Genomic DNA, 27,103 nt, shown 5'->3' on the forward strand with positions numbered 1-27,103 from the left:
TGGAGTCGTCTTTTTTTTATTTATATAAGTCAAATGCAGAGCAATTTCCTGCACTTTATAGGCAGGTGTCAGAATGAGGTATATAAAACATGTACACAGAGAAATGCTTTTATAGAAAAGTAGAAACCAGTAATGTTCTCTTCTGCATCTCTATCAACAAGGGACCCCCTGAGGCCTAGGTCCCCTCAGCAAATCACTTCCAGGAACAGCCTGCCGGAGAGACTGGGCCCCACTAACCCCTCTCCATGTGAGGCAGTGGCAGGGCTTTGGGAAGGAAGCTCTGGACGGAAAGCAGTGCTAAGGCCTCCGAGCGTGATATCAGGGCCTCAGGGCTGGCCGTGCTGGTAGCTTCCTCTGTGACCCTGAATGTCAGTTTCCACTTCTGGCCCCTCTGTCCAAAAGGCTTCGGGAACCCTAAGGTCCCTCAATGGTTCTATGATTATTTTACAAGTTAGGGGCCGTGGCCCTCGCCCTATTGACCCCACAGGAAGCCACCTGCAGATTTGGGCCGAGGCAGGCGCCAAGTCCTGAAGCCCCCTCCATCACCCTGCCTCCGAGTGGGTTTCCAGGTTAACCTCTCAGAAGCAGTTCACAAGGCCTCACCCACAGTGTCATTCCCGTAGGTTAGCTGGCTGCTGTCTCACCCCTGAAGAATGAAAGGTCACTGTCCACCCCGAAGAGAGACCGTCTGGGACACCCCAGGTCCACTCGGGTCCTGTGGCCTGAGGCAGCTGCAGATACTTCTTTACCCTCTTCCTAAGTGGAATGTTCAGTGCGATTCTTCCCTTCCTTTCCTTTCAAAACAGGAAGAGTCCCTGGGCCCAGCCCACGGTTGTCAAGGCACATCACTGCCAGCAGCCCCCCCCGCCTAGATCCCGTTCTCAACCCACAGTTCTGACTTTCGTACAGACTTATTTCCATTTCTCAGAGGTCTGCAGGGAATTGCATCCCAAATATTTAAAAAACTAAATATCTTTTTTAAACACCGCCTCTCAACCTACATGACCTGAACTGTGAATAACGGTGTGCACCACTCAAGCCCAAGGAGAACGCATGGGGAGGCAGAGGCTGAGGCCATCTTGGACAATAAAGCACAGAGGAGCTGGGGGAGCTCCCTGTCCATCCCTGGTTCAGTTCCGGGGCACTGGAAGGCCCTGTTGGCAGCACTGCTGTGGGGACTGCCGCTGCCTCCATTCACGGGCAAAATCCTGCTCCATGGGATGGAGAAACAGCATTGGTAGGACCCCACCCAGCCTCACCCTCAGCCCACAGTACCACCTGCTTGTCTTAGGATTCACCAAAAACAAACCAAAAAAATAAGTGGGGGTTTTTAACCACAACAAAAAGTGTAGATCCTCCCAGCTGTAGGTGGGTAGGCGGTCCTGCACCACTGTCTGCATGGGCTCCTGCCCATCATGGGGGGCTCAGGCGCCTGGAGTGCCCGCCTGGCCCATGAGGGGGGCACTGCCCTCCTGAAGGTCAACTGGAGTCTGGCTGGCGTGGACCACAATGGTCTTCTCATCCACGATCTCACAGTTGGGGTTGGTGAAGGCAGACAAGGGCAGGGTGATTCGTTGCATCTCCCTCTCACACACCTTTCGCTCATGCTGCTCTTTCAGGTCCTTGCCCCTGGCAGGAGAAGAGGGAAGCGTTCAGGCTGTGCCTCCTGCATGGCTCTGCTCCTAAGGTGGCATCTTGAGGCCCAGCAGGGGCAGGGGCTGGCCATGGTCACAGCCAGTCAGTGGCTCATGGCCTAGATTTCTGTTCTGCCAGACTGCCTTAACTCAGCAAGGAGCCCCTAAACCTCATCTGCATGAACCTCACACAGCTGCAGTGGGGCTCAATGAAGATACTGTGTAGGAAAGAGACTCTTAAAGCAAGGTGGAGTTTTGCTTTTTCAGCCCAAGGTGCCACAAGACCCAGAGAATTTTCAGCCCTCACCTATAAAATTGTCCAGAAAACTGACCTGACCATCCTGTTCTGAGACATCTTATCCAAAATTTCCAGAAGCTGTGAGCCCTGGCTAGAAACAGGGACCATGCAGGGGCCAAAAAGGACTCTGAGGGCTGCTCAGGTCAATGGGAGACAATGACCATGGGAGACAATGACCATGGGACCCTGAGTTTTCACACGCCTTCCAATTCTCATGGTGCTCAGTGACCCAATCAGGCCCTGATATTGCCCCATTTCACTCACATGAAGTGCTCGCTCCATGCTAAGAGCTTTACGAGCGTTATCTCACTTCATTCAGAACCCTAACAACTGGGTCTTATCATTCATTTTATAGATGAGGAAATAAGTCCAGAGAAACTGAACTCTCCGAATGACATGGTGGGCTCAAACCCAAGTCTGTCAGACTCAGGCTGATGCTCAACAGAAGTTCTGACCCGATCAGGGTCACCCCCAAAGAAACAGTGGGGCAGAGACTCACACACCGTCTTCCAGCTGCACATGTTCTGCCCACCCCATGGGACCAGGCCACCCCCACTGCAAGCCAAAGGGCTTGGTGTGTGCCTAGCACACTGCACACCAGCACCAGCCCCCAGCACGCAGGTCAGCATCGTCTGACACAGCAACTAGATACGTGGGCTCAGCTGTCAGAGGAAATCTTTCCGGAAGGAGCCCACCCCAAAGAGGCCTTGAAACAAGTAGCCAATGGATGGCTTGGTGCAGCAACACAGGCCTGCTTCAGACTCCCTGGGGAGACGGCCGAGATCAGATGGATTACACAGCCATCACCATGTGAGGTGCGATGACAAAAGTGTCCAGAGACTGGAGAGTAACACTGAGAAAACAGCAGGGGCTGGACAGGGAAAAGCTGGCACAGGTACCTCACAACTGTCTTTAAATAAACCAGTTGTCTGTACTTGGAGCAGCCCAGCCTTGGCTGTGTGACACTTGGCCTCGGGGAGCCTTGGTTTCTTCATCTGTGAAATGGGGATAATATCTGCCTCCAAATAAGATAATGGATGGGAAAGCATTTCAAAAACAGTGGAACTGCTGTAAAACTCATAGGAGGCTGTTATGATTTGCCCTGAAAACGACTTGACTCACCAAGCAACGTTATCTTAATCTGGGTTCCCAAGGGAACTCTCCTACTGACCAGCCAAGGTGAGTATTATTTGTGTGACCTCAGCCACTCCCCTTCTCTTGGGGCCTTCATTTCATCATCTGTAAAACAGGGAGTTGGACTTGTTAACCTAAACGGACCCTAACATTCTGTGAGATCCCACACATGACATGTGCCCTGACTCCCTATTTCTCACTGTAAGGTCACAGAAGGCAAACCTGTAAGCTCATCTCCCTGACTCACCCTGGGTGGCCGAGTTTCTGAATGTGTAAGCCTGCAGCTCCTACCCATGCTCATCAGGCTCTGTACTGGACACCACCACCCCCCCGCAGCAGAGGACCTCCCAGAGCACCCAGAGGGGCCATGGAGGGCCATGAGGACAGGGCTGTCTGGACCAAATGCATCCCCACTCACAGCCTGAGATTTACTTTGCCCCTGGGCACTGCCCATTGGTTACAGCTGCCGCCGCATCGAAGAAAACACCTACCTCTGTAATAAAACAAAATGCTAGATTCTTCAAGTCTGCCCATGTAGGGAGAAACTTGGAAGGTCTCAGTTTAATTTTATTAAGGGAGCCCCCAAGCCAGCAGAAGACCAAAAGGCCATTTACAAAAGAAGGAGAGTATTTGCCAGGAGTCTTGGGCCAGGCCTGAATTTCAAAATCTAAGGGGCTGGAGGAAGAGGGAAAGCAGGAACTCATGCTTCCTGAGGACCCACTAAGGTGCCAGGAAATGGCCTTCCCATCATCCAGCATGAGAAGAGCTACCTATGCACCTACTGGATGCCACACACTTTATACATGTACCATCTTTGTTCACTTTCCACCCAACTTTGCAAGACTGCAAATATCACCCACATTTTATAAAAGAAAGTGAGGCTTTGGAGTCTGACTCCAAAGCCCTGCTTTCCTCAGCTACCTCCTTTATCAAGCATCCAGCTGTGGTCAGCCGAGCCGTTGATAATGGTCAGGCTGCATCATACACAAGTCTTTAGGGCAGGGGTGGGGTCCCCAACCCCCAGGCCGTGGACTGGTATAGGTCTGTGGCCTGTTAGGAACTGGGCCACACAGCAGGAGGTGAGCAGCGGGCAAATGAGCCGAAGCTTCTTCTGCCGCTCCCCATCGCTCGCATTACCGCCTGAACCATGGCCCCCCCCCTCCACCCCCGTCCGTGGAAAAACTGTCTTCCATGAAACCGGTCCCTGGTGCCAAAACGGTTGGGTACTGCTGCTTTAGCGGGGAAAAATCAATTTGGATTAAGGGGGCAGAGCCGGGCTGGAAGAGCAGCCAAGGGTAATGAAGGAAGCAGGTGCTGGGACTCATCTGGATGACAGTCTCTTCCATTTAGAAGCCTCAAAACACACCCAACCCCACGTGCCTCCTGTTAATGGTGCCTGTGAGTCCTGGAGGTGTGGAGGCTGCCCCCAGCCCCTTCTGAGGTCTGAGAGAGGCCAGTAGGCCTGCTGCACTGACCACTAGGCGGCTCAGCCCCTTCTCACCACCTTTTGGGGGTAGGGGGGGCAGCCAGGCTGTTGTCTGGCAGCCAAGAAAGAACAAAAGACTTATTCACTGACTCAGCTCCTCTCTTAAGCAGGCAGAGTGGTGTTGACTTACAGTTTTTCCCTTGCCTTTGTATCAGAAAATAAATACTCCCTCCAGAGCCAGAGCACGGACGCTGCAGGGGCAGTGGCAGGGGCAGGGAGCTGCAGACTGGCCACCTGAACCTCGTGGCCCAGACAACCAGGACAAAGATCCGCCAGGCTGAGCCCTCACCGCCCCCACTTGCTGCCCTGCCTCCCTTGAGAGGAAGCCTGGTACCTGCCTGCCCCTCCCGGCCAGGGGAAAGCTCTCTCCCTGGCCTTTGTGGGGAGAGGGATAGGGGGGCTCATGGCTTGCAGTAATTCTATCCTGACTGCTCTGGGGCCAGGACCGGGAGCTGGGCTGGCCAGAGAGAGCAGGTGTGGACAGAGCTGCTGCCTGTGTCTGACATCCTCTTTGGGTGGGTGATTGGAGGCACCCGAGACCTCCTTCAGGTAACACGGGTTCCTTCAAATTATTATGTAACTCTGAGCCACTGCTCCCTTCTCAGTCAGAAGCAGTGCTGTGCCACACTGCTGCTCAGGACAAGTTCCTCAAGACAGCTAAGGTTAGGAACACCAACTGTCTGCCCAAACTACACTAATTTCACCCTCACAACAAACCTATGTGGCATCTATTAGGATCTCTGTTTCAGAGATGGGAAGGCCGATGCACAGAGGTTTAATCATTTATTCAAGCAAATGGTGGATTTGGGATTTGAACTCAGTACTGCCTGCAGCCACCACCAGGTAATATCGTCTTTTTTTAGGCAACGTTAGAGCTGGGAGTATCATCACTAACCTCCTGCCCCTATTTTACATATGAGGAAATCAGAGAAGGTAAATGACTTGTCCACTGTCACACCCAGAACTGGGTGTTCCAGAACTAGATCCTGGTTCTTCTAACTTTTAAACCCAGCTATTTTATTTTGAAAGTTCCAATTTTTCCTACTGTCCTATGCAATCCAATGCAAATTGGTATGAAGTTCCTGGGCCTCGCTGGACTTTTGGGAGATACTGGCAATCCTTAGACACACCTTATTGGCTGTGTAGCTTGGACACAGCACTTAACTTCCCTGGCTTTCAGCTCCTCACTGTAAAACGGTGTAAAAGTGGTCCTTCTAGTGTGGTCCTGAGGCTTGGGCGTGATCATCAGGGAAGGGCATTCAGTGGGGCCTCGCTTATTAAGAAAGCATACAATAAATGCTGGCAGCTAGTGGTTATTTAACCTGATTGGTGTTCTACTGTTTACACGTAATACTTAATGGTAATCTGGGGTGGGTATGTGTGTGTGTGGAGTGGGGATACAGCCCCACTGAACAGACAAGAAACAAGAAACGGAGGTGCAGGGAAGCAGCAGGACCTGCGCTCAACAGCGCTTTCCAGAACACTGTTTTCTGACTCTGGGGAGAGATGGGGGCTGAGAGCTTGCCTCCAGCCCACATGCGGTTTCCTGTTGTACAGTCTGTGCTCAGAGCACTTCCGCCGAGGGAAGGGGTGGTCCGATGGTTAGTGACGGGGAGTCTGGTGACTTGGTGCCTCGCCCTGAGTTTACAGGAAAATAAACACAAGGCCTTGGGGCAATCCTGTGACAGCCTGAAGGAACAAATCTAGAAGAAAAAGGCTTGGCTTCCTCATTGGGCCTAAGAACTGAGCTTGCAATTAAGGACGTTTAGCAGTCAGTTCACGCACCTGGAGGCCTGGACACTGTCACAGGATTGGAGGAGAGCCAACTGCTATCCAGTGGCTGAAGAAGGAGGAAATATTTCAACAGCTAGACTCAGCCAACACAGTTTGGGTCTGACTACGAACTATAACCAGGGTCTCCCCATCATTTCCTCTGACTCTGTGAAATGACAAGCAGGTGCCCCTGGACCTGCCACGTCAACCATCCCACTGAGGGCAGCAACCTTGCACTGGGAGTCAGGAGACACTCTCAGGTCAATACTTCCCCTCTCTGAACCTGTGCTTCCTGAATCACAGACAATCAGAGAAGCATTGGGGCCCAGAGAGTGCTAGTGCAGTACCCACATTTTACAGAAAAGAAAAATAGCTATGGTTTACTGACCACTTACTATGTGCCAGGCAGTCGCATGCCTCAGCTACAGCAGTGCCCTGGAGTAGCAAACAGAAGCAACTTGCCCAAAGTCACACAGATCGCTAGTTAGTGGCAGGGCTAAGACTTAACTCCACCAAATGCTAGGTGTGTGACCTCAAGCAAGGTACATATCCTCTCTTGCCTCAGTTTCCTAATCTGTAAACTGGGGATAATAACAGCATTTACCTCATAAGGGGTGATTGCGAGGATTGAGTTAAAGTGTGCGTATCATTTGAAGCAGTGCCTGGCCTCTGGTAAATGTTCGCTACTGCTGCTATTGTTGTTATTATTCTTACCCAACACCTCCCCTTTTCCATCTGTAAAATGAGGAGGCTGACTACATTGCCCTAAGGACACCTCAGTTTATTTAATGCTGGGTGACCCACTGGGGCTGTGGGCTCAGACGTGGTCTTCACCACTGGAAAATGCAGGCCACCACATCACTTCCCTTATAGGAAGCCTTCCCAGACCATAGAAAAGAAACATCACACATACTCTGGACTAGAAGTCAAATCCCCTGATTTTGCCCAAGATTTTGCAAATAATTTTCCCAGAGTTAGCCAGTGCTGTAAAAACGGGCATAACTCTGGCTTATCATCATGCATCCGTCACTGGCTTTCAGACCCTTTTCCACATAGCATCTCAGGGGACCTCTCAAAATAAGCATTCCTCCTTCTGCTGTCCCAGCCACAGGTCATGTCCCTGAGTTTCCCAGGTAGCCTCTCTGGCTTTCTCATATGTGGTGTAGAGTAGCTTACAGACTCCCTATCCTCTTACTCACTTCCTTCCTCCTGTCCTAAAGGAGATCCCACTGCTTATGGCTCAGGACATTCAAGCCCCAACTGCAGTGGCTGGGAACTTTTTCTAGTAGCAGAATTTTATAACTCACAGAAAGAATTCAATCTCAGGGTCCCTGCAATGAGAGCCCAGCCTGATTTCTGCAGGGCCACTCACTTCCACACCAGGCATGCTGGATTAGACAGCAGGGAATGTGGTGTCAAAAGAGCTGGGTTTGAATCCAGCCACTCCCAGGCAGTATAACCTTGAGCAAGCTTACTTCACCTTTCTGATGAAGGCTTCCTCACTTGTAAAATGGGGAACAAGAACCCCTACCTCAGGAGGCTTTGGGGTGAGGAGTAAAGGCACCAAAGGAAAGGGTTTGTCCAAGGTCACCTGGTAAAGACTAGAACCAAGTCTCTACATCTTGAGCTGGTTTTCCTCTTCCAACACCTCACTTCCTTTATGGGTAAGAATGCCACAAAGGAGTCTGCTTTGACTTTGTGGACCTTCCTCTCCTCTCTCAGAGAGCCCAGAATAGAAGCTACTGACCTCTTGTAGGTGTAACCGAGGACGATGCCAGCTCCAATGCCAATGATGATCACCATCATGGTAACGCCCAGCACGTAGCCTGCCAAGCACAGGACACAAGGTATACCATTATCTCCACCCCAGATAATCAGCAAATATTTCTCAATAAATCCCACAAGGACAGGGGTGGACAGTCATACCCAGGGTTCCCAGGTCCTTTTTCTCCTTGGAGTTCACCCGCACCCGCTGGCTGATCCCAATCACTGGCTGCACGGCAGCGGCCTCGCTCTGGGCAGGCAGGGTGTTGGCAGGAGCAAACACCTGCACCTCATCTCCTCCTGGCACTTCAGACACCTCCTCGGTTTCTGTTGTAGAGGTTGGCAGGCCCTGGAAAATGGTCTCTGGAGGTGAAGTGGGAAACAGCTCTCATCAGAAAGTGCCTTGAGTTTGGGGGCAGACGAGGGGGCCCACCTTAGAACGCACTTATTTCAAGACCTAGGGGCAAGACCAGGCCTAAGGGCTGCACCATAGCTGGGACGAGGCCAAGGTGAGGGGAAGGCTATGAGAAAGGGCCTCTCCTGCCTCCCACGTCTTCATATGCTCAAATCCTTGCCATCTTCCAAGGTCCAGCTCAGCTGTCACCTCCTCCAGGGGTCCCCCCTCTATGCCAGGAAACAATCCATGACTCCTCTGAGCAGCTCAGGTTTGTTGAGCCCAAGCTTTATGCCAATCCCTATGTTATATGTTTACATATCCCATTTAATCCTAGAGAATCGTCTTGCTGCGCCGGGAGCCACAAGTACGCACTATGGAGTCTAAGAAACTTGGATTCAAACCTGGACCCTGCCACTGCCTTTGGTAAATCGCTGAACTTCTCTTTGAGGCTCGGATCCCCCAAACTGGTTCTTGGGGATGGCGGGGGTGCTGTGAGCTGAGTGCCTAGCACACAGCAGACGCTCCACAAGAGGTCCGTAAACGCCCAAGGTCTCACTAAGGGCGTGGACCCGGGACGCGAGACTCTGTGTCTCCACTCCCCAGGCGGTGCATGGGTCAGGGAGCTCGGCCGAGGGGCCGGGCCTCGCGGCCCACGGTTGTTTACTAGGCGCTCGCGGAGGATGAGCTCATTCCAGGCGGCGGCGCTGGCCAATGGGCTTCGGGCCCCGCGGCCTGGAGACAGCCCTGGCCAATCGGACGGCGCGGGGCGGGGCGGGGCCGGCCGGCGTCGCGCGGCCGCACGTGCGCTGCCGGCTCTCTGGCCCCCACTGGGCGCGGGGTCCCGGGCGGGTACCTGGGCAGCGCAGGTCCTTGCAAGGCCGCTTCTCGGGAGCCCCGGCCTCGCCGCTGACGTAGCACCAGGGCCCACGTGGGTCCTGGTCCGGGTTCCGGCAGTAGCTATGGTTGCCGGCGCCTGGGAGGGGAAAGAAGGCGCCATGGGCCGGGGCCGGGACGCAGCAGCCGCCGCCCGCCCGCCCGAGGCCCGCCTCCCGGGACAGGCACTCACCCGACTCGGGGGCAGATACCGGGCCGCTCTGCGCGTCCAGCCAGTTGAGACAGAGGAGGCCCGGTGCGGGAGACGGCTGGTCAGCCCGGTACAGGTGGCCGTTGTCCCAGAAGCAGCCTGTGAGGAAGAGGAGTTCCCCGGACAGGACACTGAGTGGCGGGCAGGGGAGCCCGGGCCCACCCCAGCTGGGAGACGCTGCCCTCACGTGGAAAACCCCGTGTGCCTCGCAGGGTTGTGAGGCCGGAAAGAGAAGGGAGGGAGAGCGCGTGAAGAGCCCCCAGCCGGTGCCCGGCCCCCAACGCTCAGTATTAGCTTTTTTTCTTTTCTTTCTCTTTCGTAAGCCGGAAAGCACTGCACAACCCAAGGGGTTGTTGCTCTGGAACTTGGGGCCATTTTGCAGGAGGGTGCTGGGGAGCCCTGGGTTCAGGTCTCTCCCTGGAGACGATGGGAGTTTTCGGTCGGTGGGCAGCCGGACCCGAAATCCATCCCTGTGTTGTCATTCCATGTTACATAAACTCTTGTGTTCCCTTCTCTGCGGATGTGGCCACACTTCCACAGGCAACTCTCCCTCCCAAGAGAATTCTACAAAAGCCTTGATTCAGTCACGGAAAAGAGAGCTTCAGACAGAGGGAACCAGCCTCATCGCTGCCTGGATGTGACTCCAAACTCCCACTCGCCTCAGCAGGAGAGCCGCAGGAAGGGGCTGAGGGAGGAGGGCCTGCGCTCTGGTGACACCGTGCAAAGCCCCTGAAAAGAACAGTACTTAGGAGTAGGGGAGATGAACCCCCAAGTTCCATCCATTCATGAGCCACAGGCAAGGAAAAGGAAAGAGAAAGTGGCTACTTGCCTTTGTTCTTAATGGCAAAGATGGAGCTGCAAGCTCCTGGCAGGGAAAGGAGAAAGGGGAAAAAAAAAAAAGGCTTTCATGGGACAACAGGAACCTGCTAAAAGCTTCGTTTCCTGTCATCTTCCTTCCTGCTTGGGAAATAGGGAGCTCTACCCTTTCTGCTTCATTAAGTTGCTGCAGAAAGGAAAGATAGTAATCTCACCTCCAGATCCATAGGCTTTTGCCAGGAGCATGTTGCTGACGACGAGGATTGTTTGCAGCCAGGCCAACAGCATCCTCACCTCCTTCGTCCTGCAGATCACTGACCAACCAGGGTCCAACCGGGGTCCCCTTGGCGGCGGCTCTGCCTCCCGTTCCCAGCCTTGCAGTCAGACCTACCCTTGTTATGCTCTTCTGGTAAACAGCCTCTCTTTAGAACTGGGAGCTTCCCAGCCAGCTTGCTGCAGCGAGATGGTTTTTGTGTTTTTTTTTTTCTCTCGGCTGAAAGGCGCCCCCTGGGTCCTAAGCCTCCAATGCCAGGCTCATCACTCTACCCTGAGTCAGGAGAGGAACTCAGCCAAGCGAAGAGAGGCAGAAAAGTTCAGGTTGTGCTTAGCAGTGGTTCAGCTTGAGACCTGCACTGTCTGCATCCCCGGGGCCTTTCATCTCTTCTGTTTCCATTTGTGTGAGTACAGAAAGAATAATTTTGTCAAGAGGCATCACTGGGGGTGGGGGTGGGGGCAGGGAGTTTAGAATCACAGTGACTAAGGCAGAACCACTTAGGGAGAACATGCTAGCTACACAACCAGGAGGAACTTGAGACCGTGGATGGGGCACGAATCAGAGCATCCAGGTGGAAGCAGCTCTTTACACCCATTCTTGAAAAAGAAAAAGGGCCTTTGTAGTTTATACATGTTTATAAGCACTGTTTTTTTTTTTTAAATAGTGTAACTTTGCCAGGGTCAGATCAGTCACATACCTTTGCTTATATCTGGGGTTTGGGGTGTCATATATAGTAGGAATAAGTAGGAATACAGAAGGGGTCTCTTTAGTTGGAAACACATGTCTTGCAGACACATTGAGATATCTGCTCAGCTATATTTAATAGTCTGGCCTTTCTACCAGCCCTGAGTTCCTATAGAGGAAGTAAAATGTTTGCCTTCCCCCCCGCCACCCCCACCCTGTGGGAATTCCATCTGCAGCCGTTTATATCCATCATTAAACCTCACCACATCCATAGGACTGAGACCTTCTGGAGTTAGGCAACACAGCCCTCTTCCTGTTTGGCTGACAGCTCCAGTTCCCAGGCAGCCTCAGTAAACTAAGAGATAGAGCAGAGTGATTTGCCAAGATTACCTTGTGACTCAGGCAAATCTCAAAATAGAAATGGGAGACTGTTTGGATCTGAGGTCTTGCATCTTGCAGGCAGTAATTTAGGGAGGAGGGAAAAGAAGAAAACTTTACTACATAAATGTCAAAAGGTTTCTCAAGGAAGAAAGCTAATGTCAAACCAACTAATCTGAAGTGAATTTGGATTCACTACACTCAGATTTCAGACATGGAAAGGACAGAAAGATACATTTAGTTTACTCTTTGGAGATGTTTGCTGACAATGTTTGATTCCTTCCATCCATTAAATAAGACATGTTGCTTTGTTTTTGCAATCACTCTCCTAACTCCCCACACAAGCTTGTGATCCTCTGACTCCTGACTTGGTGTCCACTGGGAATCACACTGTATGGAGTCTGTAAATTTACTCTCACACCCACACATATATACACAGATACGCCAAAATTTTATAACTTAATAATTCTAACATAATATTCAGGTGTCTTTTTAATGCTTTTATTAATTTTACAAAAATTTTAAGAACCTCCTACAACTACATGCTAGATATAGTTCTTTTTTTTTCTTTTAATTTATTTATTTATTTTTGGCTGCATTGGGTCTTCGTTGCTGCGTGTGGACTTTCTCTAGTTGTGGCAAGTGGGGGCTACTCTGTTGTGGTACGTGGCCTTCTCATTGTGGTGGCTTCTCGTTGCGGAGCACGGGCTCTAGGCACGCGGGCTTCAGTAGTTGTAGCATTCAGCCTCAGTAGTTGTGGCTCGCAGGCTCTAGAGCGCAGACTCTAGAGCGCAGGCTCAGTAGTTGTGGCGCACGGGCTTAGTTGCTCCGCAGCATGTGGGATCTTCCCGGACCAGGACTCGAACCCATGTCCCCTGCACTGGCAAGCGGATTCTTAACCACTGCACCACCAGGGAAGCCCTAGATATAGTTCTGGATACTGAGATACTGAGAATATATCTGCGAACAAAATATTTTGAAATCTCTGCCTTCATGAAGCTTACATTCTAGTTGAGAAAGACAGATGACAAATCTATAAAATGTCAAGCGGTCTTAAGTGTTATGAAAAAAAGTGAAACAGGGTAAAAGGGAGAGAGTAACAGGGTGGTATTTCACTTGCTAAAGAAAGCTTACACTATTTTCAGGGAACCAGTAGGATATTTCTACAGGGAAAAGACTGAAGGGGAAGGTTCTTTGCACAGTTTTCCTTGCAGGTCCTGAATACTCTTACACCACTGCAAGAGATCTATGATGCATATTTTGTTTCATTACATAAAATACATTGGCTTGAGAAAATGAGAATACAGTTCTAATTTCAGAGAAGCAGGGGGTTCTTTTGGATCCCTCAGCACCTAATCTGTTGCCTTTGTATGCAGTGAGTGCTCAATTATTGTCTGATGAAATGCTCCCCTTTAGACTTTGAACGGCTACTTCTGCTGGATTGTAATACTCTTCCTTCTGATTACAATAGAGACAGGCTGTACTCAGACCAGCACTTGTACCGTTTTCAGTTTATCTACTGTGCCTATGTAGGGGTGCCAGGACTTCCTCCTCAGAAGCCCAAAGCTTCTTTACCTGTTGCTATTATCATCTAATTTTCTGTTTAAAAAACTGCTATCTTCCCTAACTTACACACTTTGATATAACAGCAAAATCATATTTTGTGCCGTGTGTCTTTTGAGGAACAGCACTGCCTGGAAGAGATATAAGACAGGCCAGAGGAGATTTTTATCAGCTTAGTCATCTCTGCTTTTTCTCCCTTATAACTAAGACATTTATCAGGATGATTTAATTTTTTTCGAGAATGACGGACTTGTTGCTCAATCCTTCAAAGGCATATTCTGTTACAACCGGTTCAGTACCTTCCTTCCTCAAGGAAATCAGATCAAGTTCAGAGATGTGCCTGTCATCATCATTGGTGATGTTTTGGTCTTTTTCTTAGAATACAAATTTGAACTTTGCTTCATGTGTTAGTGCAGTATGTCCATATTTTATGGCCTATAGTTATTCTAAACTTCAGATTTCTTCTGAAAATATTACTACAATAATAATGTGATACAGCACTACCCAAATAGTCACTTTGGATTGTTTATATCCTGAAGACAACGTTGTGAAATATAATCATATTTTACTATTTCAGAGATGTTTAACTGTTGGTTTCATATTAAATCAGTGCTTAATCCAGAGAGACAAAGCTGTACAGTTAGTTCAGGAAAGAGCCTCCAGAGCATTTCCCAAGAAAGCTGGACAGTTCATTTTGAACGTAGAAGAGCTCTAAGGAAGCCATAACGCTGTTAAAAGGCTTAAGAATCCTTTTGTCAGCAAAAGGGCCAAGGTGTTGGTAAAAAATTCTTCGTGGTAAGATCTAATGAGTTGACTCCCGATATTCTCTCCATATTATGTGCTGTGGAAGTGGCCACTGAGATTTTGCTGAAAGATATTTGGGTGTACAATTGCAAACTGAGCAGGAGATGGTTTTATGAAGTTTGTTAAGGAAATCATAGTCCAGTCAAAAGATCTAAACTTCAAGGCCGTTTCTAAAGTATGGCCTTCAGTGAGTTAGATTATGTCCATATTAGTACTTAGTTAAGTGTTTAATAAATGTTTGCAATAAAGGGAAAAAGCAGAGTATGTGAGGAAAAGAGTCTAAGCTGACAGAGAATAGTAATTTTTTAAGGGTAAGCAATAAAACAGCCAAGAAGGTTTGTGGATCACAGGCTACTTTCAGAAACAAGACATTCCACGTTGGGGAGATGAGGGGCCACAAGAGCAGGGAACTTAGGAACATCAATCACATCACTGGTTTTGGGAAATAAAGGGAAGAGTAAATTCCTGAATGAGGGCTGATTTTGAGTTAGAGGCCAGTCTTAGAAAACAAGGCTTTCACATTGAGGAAAACAGCCTTCAGCATTGAAGGGAGAGAAGTAGAGACCATAAACTTAATTGGCTGGTAAGACTAGGCTGGCGATGTTTAAGGTAAATTAACTCGGTAAACTACAATTATGCTTCTTTTGGAAGGGAATTTAATATTCTCCAATCTCAGTAAACTGGATCTGCAGCTTTCAAAATTTATCAACACCCAGTATGAGCTTTAGCACGTTTATTTAAGCAAAAGAAGCAGTGCAATTAAGAGTGCAGGCTTTGGGAAGACCTGGGTCCCAGTCCCAGCACTACAGTATGACCTTGGGTAAATTACTTAACATCTGTAATTCCAAGTTTCCTCAGCCTCTGATTATAGGGATTGAGAATACAGGCACAAATGTCAGGATTCAAATCCCAGCTCTGTCGCTTACTAGCTGTGTCATCTTAGGGAATCTACTAAACTCCCTGACTCAGTTTCCTCATACGGAGGGAGAGAGAGAGAAAAATAGTACCTACATCTTTGGATTGTTGACATTCATTGAGCCCTGAATAATTATTAGTTTTTAATAATGTGTCAGTTTTTGTGTCAGTAACCTCTGACTTAGAAGTACTGAGCACATTTGCTATCTTCCAGAAACTTGCAATCTGGTTATAAAGATCAGGCTAACACATATGAAAATAAAAGCAATATAGGGCATTTATAAGTAGGTGTTAAAGAGTATGACACAAACAATAAAGGTTTATTGATTCACTGATTATTTATTAAATGCTGTGCACAGGCAGGCACTAAGCCGAGTACTGAGGATACAACAGTGACCCTAACCAGGTCCTTGTTCTTGAGAAGTTCACAGTCTTGTGATAGAGCAGGTACCAGTGGACAGGAAAAACAACGCAGAGAAATCAATGCTACAGTAGGGATTACCATTGGGGGCTACAGGGGCTTGCAGGAGGGGCATATGGCCTAGTTTCAAGAGGTCAGAAAAGGATTATCAGAAAAAGTAAAATCTGAAGGGCAAAGAGTTAAGTGTCCTTTTTTTTTTTTTTTTTTTGGCTGCGTTGGGGCTTCGTTGCTGCACTCAGGCTTTTTCTAGTTGTGGCGAGCAGGGGCTACTCTTTGTTGCGGTGCGCGGGCTTCTCATTGCAGTGGCTTTTCTTGTTGCAGAGCACGGGCTCTAGGTACACGGGCTTCAGTAGTTGCAGCACGTGGGCTTTAGAGCACTGGCTCAGTAGTTGTGGCGCACGGGCTTAGTTGCTCCTCATCATGTGGGATCTTCCCGGACCCAGGATCAAACCCGTGTTCCCTGCCTTGGCAGGTGGATTCTTAACCACTGCACCACCAGGGAAGTCCGGAGTTAGTGTTCTTGGCAGGTCAGACGATGTGCAGAAGGCTGGCAGTGGAGGCTGTCACCGTGGCTAGTGGAGCTTTCAGGGTGGTGATTAAAGTGAGGCCAAGAAACAAACGCATGAAGCCAAAGAGGGAAACACTTGCTGACCAGGTTACGGAGGTCCCTGAATGTGGACTTATCCTGAAGGCCATGCAGATCTAGTAAAGAGTCAGACTGTTGTCTTAGTGAGTTGAGTCAGGCCACAGTGTGGAGGATTAGAGGAAGCCAAGTCAGAGCCAGAAGACCGCAAGGAGACAGCTGCAGTGATCTAGGTGAGAGAACAGTGGGCCTGGATCCAGAATTAGGTCAGGTCACCTGGGTTTGAATCCTGCTCTGCCACTTAGTAGCTGTGTGACCTCATGCAAGTTACTTAACCACCCTGTGTCTCTGTTTCCTAATCTGAAATTGGAGATGATAATAAAATTTACCTTAGAGGCTTGTTGTGAGGATTAAAACACTTAGAACACACCTGTCCAGCTCATAGTCTGTGCTCCGTAAATGTAGGCAGTGAGGCTGAGGAGAGGCAACGCACTGATGAAGAAGAATGAGCAGGACTCTGTGACCGAGGGGGTGTCGGGAACAAGCAGGAAGACCTAAGGAGGCTGGCTTTGGTGTGGGAGCTCGTCAGGTGGTGGTGCCACTAGCTGAGATCAGGAGCCGGAAGAAAAGCAGGCTGGGGGAAGGCTGAGAAAATGTGGCCAAAGGTGCGTAACTGGCAACCAGGAGAGTGTGGGTTCGGGAAGCTGTTTCAGGAAGGAGGGAGGGGCCCACATCGCTAAAGCTGCCAGAAGGGTCAAGTAAGAGAAGAGCTAAAAAGAATACACTGGGGACTTCCCTGGTGGTCCTGTGGCTAAGACTTCCCTGGTGGTCCAGTGGCTAAGACTCCATGCTCCCAATGCAGGGGGCCCCGGTGCGATCCCTGGTCAGGGAACTAGATCCCACATGCTGCAACTAAGAGTTCGCATGCTGCAACTAAATATTCCCCCATGCCGCAACGAAGATCCTGCGTGCCACATCTAAGACCAGGCGCAGCCAAATAAATAAATGAATAAGTAATTTTTAAAAAAAGAAGAAGAAGAATACATTGGTTGTAGCAGCAAGAAGGCCATTGGTGACTTTGTCAGGAAGGATTTAGGAGCTTGGGGGCTGGGGCTAAATTAATGGATTATGGAAGGAAAAGGAGATGATGAAGGGAGATGTGAGAACAGACAGCTCCTTCAGGAAGTTGAGTGAGGAGGACCTGGGGTGGCTGGAAGGGTCATGGGCAAGGCAGACACTGGACCCAGTGAACTGTCAGGTGGGTTTCCAAGTGGTGGTGCATCCATTGTGTCAGTAGCCGTGCCAAGGAGGTTTAGAAGGGGAGCTGATTTGGGGATGTGTCATGGGCCTGGCCTCTGTGGTTTTGAATTTGACATGGGGGCAAGGGGCATGTATGGAAGTGCCCAGCAAGCAGTTTGACATGGGACCCGTGTTGGCCAACTAGACAGGAAAACCTGAGTAGGACCCAGGTGAGGGGGGATGAGCTAGGAAGCTACTAGAACAAAGGCAGGCTGGCAAGAAGGCACAGAGGAGCTTTGGGTGCAGCCTTAGAATTCATGAGCATGGTGAGGGTGTGTGAACTCCATGAGGCCAGGTGCTGGAGGTAAGGAACCAGGCCTCAAATCCAGACTTCAGAGCTTATCAAGAGCATTCGCCGTAAACAGGGAGGTCAGAGGTGGAGCCCAGGAGCTGTAAGCTGTCAGGGAGAGGGAGCGGGAAAGGAAAGGCCTGGGTTTGGAGCTGGAGCCATTGACCTTGGCCAGTTGCTAGGCATAGTCTAGGCAGTCATATGGAGTGATGGGCTCTGTGGGCTGACTTTAGGGAGGCAGCGCTTTTGCCGTAATCTTTGCTGTGTCTTCAAAATGTAAAAACATTCATCTGTGTATTTCAGGTGTGCCAAGCCCTGATCGTGGTGTTTGCCATGAATTACTTTTAATTTATATGTGATTGTAGTTAGCATTACAATATGTAAATCAGGTGTTTATCTGTTAAATCTATCCTGGATGTGGGAATAACAAGGTAGCTGGGAAAATATCAAAATTCAAAAGGTGGGGCACTTCCCTGGTGGTCCAGTGGCTAAGACTCCACGCTCCCAATGCAGAGGGCCCAGGTTTGCTTTCTGGTCAGGGAACTGGATCCCGCATGCTGCAACTAAAGATCACGCATGCCGCAGTTAAGCCCCGGTGCAGCCAAATAAATAAATTTTTTTTTTTTTACATCTTTATTGGAGTATAATTGCTTTACAATGGTGTGCTAGTTTCTGCTTTATAACAAAGTGAATCGGTTATACATATACATATGTTCCCATATCTCTTCCCTCTTGCGTCTCCCACCCTCCATATCCCACCCCTCTAGGTGGTCACAAAGCACCAAGCTGATCTCCCTGTGCTGTGCGGCTGCTTCCCACTAGCTATCTATTTTACGTTTGGTAGTGTATATATGTCCATGCCACTCTCTCGCTTTGTCACAGCTTACCCTTCCCCCTCCCCATATCCTCAAGTCCATTCTCTAGTAGGTCTGTGTCTTTATTCCTGTCTTACCCTCTAGGTTCTTCATGACATTTTTTTTTCTTAAATTCCATATATATGTGTTAGCATACGGTATTTGTCTTTCTCTTTCTGACTTACTTCACTCTGTATGACAGACTCTAGGTCCATCCACCTCATTACAAATAGCTCAATTTCGTTTCTTTTTATGGCTGAGTAATATTCCATTGTATATATGTGCCACATCTTCTTTATCCATTCATCCAATGATGGACACTTAGGTTGTTTCCATCTCCTGTCTATTGTAAATAGAGCTGCAATGAACATTTTGGTACTGACTCTTTCTGAATTATGGTTTTCTCTGGGTATATGCCCAGTAGTGGGATTGCTGGGTGATATGGTAGTTCTATTTGTAGTTTTTTAAGGAACCTCCATACTGTTCTCCATAGTGGCTGTACCAATTTACATTCCCACCAGCAGTGCAAGAGTGTTCCCTTTTCTCCACACCCTCTCCAGCATTTTTTTTTTTTCTTATGTGTTTTCTTTTTTTTTTTTTTAAACATCTTTATTGGGGTATAATTTCTTTACAGTGGTGTGTTAGTTTCTGCTTTATAACAAAGTGAATTAGTTATACATATACATATGTTCCCATATGTCTTCCCTCTTGCGTCTCCCTCCCTCCCACTCTCCCTATCCCACCCCTCCAGGCTGTCACAAAGCACCGAGCTAATATCCCTGTGCCTTGCGGCTGCTTCCCCCTAGCTATCTACCTTACTACGTTTGTTAGTGTGTATATGTCCATGACTCTCTCTCGCCCTGTCAAAGCTCACCCTTCCCCCTCCCCATATCCTCAAGTCCGTTCTCCAGTAGGTCTGCGTCTTTATTCCTGTCTTACCCCTAGGTTCTTCATGACATTTTTTTCCCCTTAAATTCCATATATATGTGTTAGCATACGGTATTTGTCTTTTTCTTTCTGACTTACTTCACTCTGTATGACAGACTCTAGGTCTATCCATCTCATTACAAATAGCTCAATTTCATTTCTTTTTAAGGCTGAGTAATATTCCATTGTATATATGTGCCACATCTTCTTTATCCATTCATCCGATGATGGGTGCTTAGGTTGTTTCCATCTCCGGGCTATTGTAAATAGAGCTGCAATGAACATTTTGGTACATGACTCTTTTTGAATTATGGTCTTCTCAGGGTATATGCCCAGTAGTGGGATTGCTGGGTCATATGGTAATTCTATTTGTAGTTTTTTAAGGAACCTCCATACTGTTCTCCATAGTGGCTGAACCAATTCACATTGCCACCAGCAGTGCAAGAGTGTTCCCTTTTCTCCACACCCTCTCCAGCATTTATTGTTTCTAGATTTTTTGATGATGGCCATTCTGACTGGTGTGAGATGATATCTCATTGTAGTTTTGATTTGCATTTCTCTAATGATTAACGATGTTGAGCATTCTTTCATGTGTTTGTTGGCAATCTGTGTATCTTCTATGGAGAAATGTCTGTTTAGATCTTCTGCCCATTTTTGGATTGGGTTGTTTGTTCTTGTGTTATTGAGCTGCATGAGCTGGTTGTAAATTTTGGAGATTAATCCTTTGTCAGTTGCTTCATTTGCAAATATTTTCTCCCATTCTGACGGTTGTCTTTTGGTCTTGTTTATGGTTTCCTTTGCTGTGCGGAAGCTTTGAAGTTTCATTAGGTCCCATTTGTTTATTTTTGTTTTTATTTCCATTTCTCTAGGAGGTGGGTCAAAAAGGATCTTGCTGTGATTTATGTCATAGAGTGTTCTGCCTATGTTTTCCTCTAAGAGTTTGATAGTTTCTGGCCTTACATTTAGGTCTTTAATCCATTTTGAGCTTATTTTTGTGTATGGTGTTAGGGAGTGATCTAATAAGCCCCGGTGCAGCCAAATAAATAAATATTTTTTAAAAAAGACAAAATGAAGATACTACATTTTAAAAAAAATTCAGGGCTTCCCTGGTGGCGCAGTGGTTGAGAGTCCGCCTGCCGATGCAGGAGACACGGGTTCGTGCCCCGGTCCGGGAAGATCCCACATGCCGCAGAGTGGCTGGGCCCGTGAGCCATGGCCGCTGAGCCTGCGCGTCCGGAGCCTGTGCTCCACAACCAGAGGCCACAGCGGTGAGAGGCCCGCGTACCGCAAAAAAAAAAAAAATTCAAGAGGTGGAACAATTTGAATCCTGGTATTTCACTCCACTGTTGCTGTTCATTCTCTCAGTCAGCAAACAGTTGTTGAGCATCTTCTGTGTCAGGGGCCGCTCTTCCTTTTACCCTCAGTTCCCTCCTTTCCCTCTCCCATTCTACACCATCATACACACTGTTCTCTTCACCCACCTTTTCCCACAGGTAACTCTATCCCATCTCCTCTTAAGAAATATCCTTTAAAGAATTTTTATGTCCAGAAATATTTTTTAAAAAAGTTGTGATATATAATCTTCAGACTCTTACAGTAAAATGAACCAAGAAGAAGAAAAAATCCCAAACACGATCGTAGAGTGACTGTGGCTGGAAGGAAACGCAAGGATGAGGGGAATGAACATCTTACTACTGTGAAGCCCAGATAACAGAAACGTGCGTGTTAGGGGGGAGTCGTAAGTGGACTCGGTTTGGCCCCATCATGGCAAGACCCTGACTTCAACGATAGGAGGTTAAGTACCAGCTTCAAACACTCAATGTGTTCTGTGAGTTTCCAGTGATATTTCTACCTGGCACTTTCTTCTACATTTACCTTAATGGCTCAGCTGGAACTCAGCCATCACCGCTTAATGTTCTTGAATTTTATGCAGTATTGGCAGCAGCTTCCTTATTGTCCTGATATTAGAAGTAGAAATTCCACCCAGTTGCAGCCAGGCTGTTGCTGCCCAGGCAGTGGAGGGGCATTTCCACTTTCTAGGAGCTTGTCCTTTTCAACACTGAGAGGCCTTTTGTCACCTTCACAAGTCATCAGATTTATGAGAAATCTTCCCATTCCCAGAGTGGCTCTGCCATCAGCCATTTTACTCTGCTATTTACTCTGACTTTCTTTTCTCTTGGCTATAGTAGGAAAATCTGCTCCAATAAATGTGACGTTGTTAATATATGTAAAGCATTTAGAAGAATGCTTCATATGTATTAAGAGCTATTATCATTAATATTATTGTTGTTACTGCCGCCATCTTGGATTAGAAGCTGAAGCCCAGCCGAGCCTCTGATTTTTCTCTGGTTATGCTGGGTGGTTTAAGAAAATCCAAATTATCTAGAAATGGGGTAGAAAATACTTGGTTTCCTCTCTATTTTGTGGCCATGGTCAACCCAAAGAGCCTTAAAAAGATCAAAGTATTATCACTGTAGTATAGTTACTTGTTGGAGCTTTAACATCCCCTCTCTGGATTCCTGACTTGGCAGTGGGACGGATAACCCAGAAATCCCTGCATAGAATGATGCACAGCCATCCAGTGTTTACCAAACAGTAGGTCGATGTGGGACAGTAATAAACATCATAACTTACATTATTGAGCACTTTAGTATGTGCCAAGTAGTGTTCTAAGTGCTTTTATATATACTATTTCATCTATTCTTCATAAAAATCCTGTGTGTAGGACTATTATCCTCGTTTTATAAATGAAGAAACAATCATAAAGAGGTTAGGTAACTTGCCTAAAGCCACAAAGATAAGTGGAAGAGCCAGGCTATGTACCCAGGCAGTCTGATCCCATAGCCTTTGCTAATAACCACCTCACTGTGCTGATAGGGAGAACCCTGGATCTGAGATGGTCCAGTTCTGATCTCAGCTCCTCAACTCCATCCTTTAACAAGTCTAATGATCTTGGGGAAGTTACTCAACCTTTCTGAACCTGTCTACTCATCTGTAAGATAGGGATGGTACACTACACTGGTGCTCAAGATGGAAGAGGAAATTTGTGCCTCCTTGGGGTCCTAGTCTGGGGTGGAGAAGAGGACTAACATGGGACCAAACCATTACAATATAATATAAGAAATGCCACTGTAGAGGAATGTACAGAGAAAGGAACATCTTCCGAGCTGGGGCAGGGCGAAGTCAGAGGAGCTTCAAGGTGCCAGTAATGTTTGTGTTTGGTATTGAAAGACAAGATGGGGGAGTTCCCTGGCAGTCCAGTGGTTAGGACTTGGCGCTGTCACTGCCAGGGGCTCGGGTTCTATCCCTGGTCAGGGAACTAGGATCCCGCAAGCTGCTCAGTGCGGCCAAAAAAAAAAAAATTTTTTTTCTTTTAAAAAAAAAGAAAGACAAGATGGGATTGAATGAGGTGGACAGAGGGAACAAGTTTCCAGGCAGAAGGAATAGCATGAGTACAGGTGCTGGAGCCTGGAAGAGCTTGGCAGTCTGTGTTCAGGTAACGGCTAGAGGATCGGTTTGCAGCTGGAGATTGAGGATGAGGTAGGAACTGATGATGGCGAATACATTGCAGAGCGGGGCACACAAGCCTTCAAATGTCAGTATGTCCTGCGCCATCAAGACAGACACATTTTTTTTTTTTTTTTTTTTTTTTTGCGGTACGTGGGCCTCTCACTGTTGTGGCCTCTCCCGTTGCAGAGCACAGGCTCCGGACGCGCAGGCTCAGCGGCCATGGCTCACGGGCGCAGCCGCTCCGCAGCATGTGGGATCTTCCGGGACCGGGGCACGAACTCGTGTCCCCTGCATCGGCAGACGGACTCTCAACCACTGCGCCACCTGGGAAGCCCCAAGACAGACACATTTAAAAACAAAACTTAATAATGAAATTAAGTAAATTTAACAATAAAAAAATGCTCTACTTTTTTAATTGAACTATAATTTAGGTACCATAAAATTCACCATTTTACAGTGTACAATTCGGCAGTTTTTAGTGTGTTCACAAGGTTGTACACCTCTCTCTAATTCCAGAACATCTTCATCACTCCAAAAAGAAGCCTACTACCTGCTGGCAGTCACCCACCCCACCCCCCATCCTCCCTGGTCCTCATCCTCCGGCAACCCCTGCTCTACTTTCTGTCTCTATGGATTTGCCTATTCTGGGCATTTCATATCAATCACACGAAGTTTGACCTTTTGTTTCCGGCTTCTTTTACTAGGCATAATGTTTTCGAGATTCATCTATGTTGTAGAGTGTACCAGTGTTTCATTCCTTTTTACGGCTGAATAACCTCATTTTGCATGGTTATACCACATTCTGTTTATCCATTCATCAGTTGGTGGACATTTGGGTCGTTTCCACCTTTTGGCTGTTATGGATAATGCTGCTATGAACATTCATGTGCAGGTTTTTGTTTGATACCTGTTTTAAGTTCTTTGGGAGTGTATACCTGGGAGTGGAATTGTGGGTAACTCTGAGTTTAACCATTTGAGGAACCTATCAGACTGTTGCCACAGTGGCTGCACCTCTGCATCCCACGAGTTCCAACACGAGTTCCAACTTCTCCACATCCTTGCTAACACTTGTTATCCCCCCTTCCCTTTTTAAAATTATTGCCATTCTAGTGGGGAAAAGTGATATCTCATTGTGGTTTTGATTTGCATTTTCCTAATGACTAATGAAAAGATGTTGAACATCTTTTCATGTGCTTTTTGGCCATTTGTTTACCTTCTTTGGAGAAACGTTTATTGCAGTCCTTTGCCCATTTTTTAATTGGTTTGTTTGTCTGTATTGTGATAGTTCTTTATATATTCTGGATAATAGACTTTTATCAGATATATATTTTCTTCCCATCTGTGAGTTGTGTTTTCACATTCTTGATAGTCCTTTGATGCACGAAAGTTTTTGATTTTGATGAAGTCTAGTTAATCTGTTTTTTCTTTGGTTGCTTGTGCTTTTGGTGTTATATTTTGTGGGGGGTTTTTTCTTTTTTTTGGTGTTATATTTTGCATGTGTATATCTAGCTGTCCCAGCACCATTTGTTGAAAGACTATCCTTTCCCCACTGAATGGTCTTGGTATCCCTGTCAAAAATCAAATGACCACCACAAAAAAAAAAAAAAAAATCAAATGACCATAGATGTATGAATTTATTTCTGGACTCTCAATTCTGTTCCAGTGATATATATGTTTATCATTATGCCAGCACCATATTATTTTTATTAATATAACTTTGTGAATGCTCTACTTTTATTACCCTAGATGTGCTTCTGATATGTAGTACATTTGTGTATTGTGATTAGTATTTTGTATTTTCATTTTTTTTTTTTTGGAGCATGTACTTCTGCGTGGATCATTTATATAATTAGTACCCTTGTCATTTAAAATAATTATGAGGTGTTTGTTTTATTGCCTTACTGTGCTGTGCTTGCTTTTTTTTTTTTTTTTTTCGGTACGCGGGCCTCTCACTGCTGTGGCCTCTCCCGTTGCGGAGCACAGGCTCCGGACACGCAGGCTCAGCGGCCGTGGCTCACGGGCCCAGCTGCTCTGCGGCATGTGGGATCTTCCTGGACCGGGGCACGAACCTGTGTCCCCTGCATCGGCAGGCGGACTCTCAACCACTGCGCCACCAGGGAAGCCCTGTGCTTGCTTTTGTCAAACTCGTATGTCACCCTGTTTTCTGGGTTGGTTTTTACTCTTTTAGATAGCCTTGTTTGCACTGTTTTTTCTGGACCCAGACTCATTAGCTATCAAGCCTCACCCGCTGGATGTCAGGGAATGCTGGCTGAGTTTTTTAATTCATGCTCACAGAAACTTGGAGGACCACTCCCACCTGCCTCAGCCCAGACCCAGTACTTCCTGCCAGTTGTGAATTGAATTTCTGACCTCTTTCTTGAACCAGAGCTCTCCAGAGGTCAGGAGTGGCACCAGCCTTAGGATCTGCTGTATACTTTTTTGTAAATTACTATCCCTGAGATGTCATACTGCTGAGGAGACACATGGGAAAAAACTATCTTTTGAACTTCTCTCGTGCTGCCAAAACAAGCACCTACAAGTGCTGTTTCCATATGCAATATGTCCCTGTCTTTAGAAAGGAGGAGCTCCCAGAGAGAATGGGACTTGTTCAGGTTGCCCAGTGACCACACAGTGCTACTAGGAACAGAATTCATCCCTCACTCCCATGGATTCTCGTCTCGTCATCCTAACCAAACACTCCTTTCCTATTGGGCAACAGAAGATAGAATTTACATTTCAGTAGTCTCCCCAGGGGAGGTCTTGAGTTTCTTCTTCCCTGCTCTTGTGAATAACCAGGTAAGGAGACCCAGTGAAATGACTTGCACGCATTGTGATGCTTTTTAACAGATCAAGATCATTGGCTCTGGCAGCAGACCTGTGAGAGGAGGGGCAGGAGAGAAAGTTCACAGCTTCAGGGTGTCCTGAGCTCTTTAGGCATTTTGGATGAGCAGAGATGCCCAGTTTTCTCCCATAACAAATAGGGTATCTTCTGTGAAACTTGGCTCTAGCGGTTATTGACCAACTTGTTGGTATATATAAACTTTTCCTATGGGAATTTTCAAACAGATGCAAAAGTCGAGAGGATAATGTAATGAATTACCAGGTACCTGTCACCCAGCTTGTGGAATTATCAATACATGGCCAATCTTGTTTCATCTCTACCCCCTTTCGCTCCCTCTCCCCACTGGATTATTTTGAACTAAAATTAGTATATTGATCAAGTTTTCAGTTTCTACTTATTCTTGAAGTGGTTTCCCTCAGATGTTAGGATGTGAGCTCTCATTTAGATTGGTTTTAGCAGCTTCATTGGGCCTGTCGTTCTCTCTCTGGCAGTGTTGTTGTACTGGCAGAATCACAGGAATTTTTTGGCCTCAAACTCTGTTCTTTTGTGCCTCCCACTCCCGGTGTCCTGGGAACCTGTCATGCCTCTTCCCTGTGTTCCCAGTGCCTGGACCTCCTCTCATCAGCTCTCCCAGGTCATCAACCCTTACGTTGGAGGCTAAGAATTTCTCTATATGAGAGTCTAGGCTAGCAGGTAGAAGGTGCTTAATAACGAGTTGTTGATGACTGACTGGATGTATTCTGTTTGGCTTTCCACTCACCTGAACCTCACACTCAGCTGTTTTAACAGTGCACTTGGTTCTGTGTATGTTAAATGAGGAGGAACTTACCTGAGCCTCGCCACTGCTTCTGTCCAGCTGCAGAGTCTGGATTTTCCTGGCTCCCCCTGCTGGCCACTCCTGGGCAGCTGCATACAGGTGCCTCTGGTGGCGTAAGACTGGAGCCAGAGCCAAGTTCTGCCAAGGGAAAGTAGAACATTGTTGTGAAGTGCCCGGGCTAGTCCAGGCAGGTCTCAGTAGGAGAAGAGCAGCTTGAGAACCGTTCTGGGAAGGGCAGCTTTCTGGGTAAGGGACAGGGAAGGTGGGCCACTGCCCACAAAGTCAGGAGGGCAGGGTTGAGGCCTCAGCACTGGAAGACCACATGGGCCCGTAAATGAGCTGGTCGTTGTGTGGGGATTGGGGCCTATACTGACAATAGAGATGGGCTCCTTCTCCCCTTAAGACAAAGCAGCCTGGGGTCAGACATGGTCACCAGGCAAGCAGAGGGGCTACAGAGTTTTATCTCAGCCTCCATGAAAATTGAGGCCAGGAGGGTGGTGAACGTAGGTGAGAGCATCCCCAGAGTTCATGGTCCCATGTGGGATACATGACCCCAC

General features: G+C 47.7%; 1 protein-coding gene and 1 long non-coding RNA gene across 3 annotated transcripts; one reads left to right on the forward strand and one right to left on the reverse strand.

The window, feature by feature from the left end:
- Positions 1 to 10,876, reverse strand: PIK3IP1 (phosphoinositide-3-kinase interacting protein 1). Of its 2 annotated transcripts, XM_022550824.2 has the most exons (6): positions 10,602 to 10,865; positions 9,553 to 9,669; positions 9,340 to 9,459; positions 8,252 to 8,452; positions 8,073 to 8,151; positions 1 to 1,629 (listed from the first exon to the last, which is right to left on the reverse strand). In XM_022550824.2, exons 1-6 carry the CDS (start codon positions 10,672 to 10,674, stop codon positions 1,425 to 1,427), a joined length of 795 nt encoding a protein of 264 aa, XP_022406532.1. In that variant the 5' UTR covers positions 10,675 to 10,865; the 3' UTR covers positions 1 to 1,424. The 2 variants fall into 2 exon arrangements, with proteins under 2 accessions (XP_022406532.1, XP_022406533.1); XM_022550825.3 differs by lacking the exon at positions 9,340 to 9,459 and having other exon boundaries at positions 10,602 to 10,876.
- LOC149747573 (uncharacterized) lies at positions 7,744 to 18,228 on the forward strand. Its single transcript, XR_016387551.1, has 2 exons — positions 7,744 to 8,172; positions 8,821 to 18,228. It is a non-coding gene; the product is annotated as an uncharacterized LOC149747573 (long non-coding RNA).
- The last annotated feature ends 8,875 nt before the right edge of the window (positions 18,229 to 27,103 follow it).

This window comes from Delphinapterus leucas, chromosome 14 (genome assembly GCF_059928025.1).
Source record: "Delphinapterus leucas isolate spDelLeu-1000000601 "Yukka" chromosome 14, BTC_Dleu_Yukka2, whole genome shotgun sequence".
NCBI lineage: Eukaryota > Metazoa > Chordata > Mammalia > Artiodactyla > Monodontidae > Delphinapterus > Delphinapterus leucas.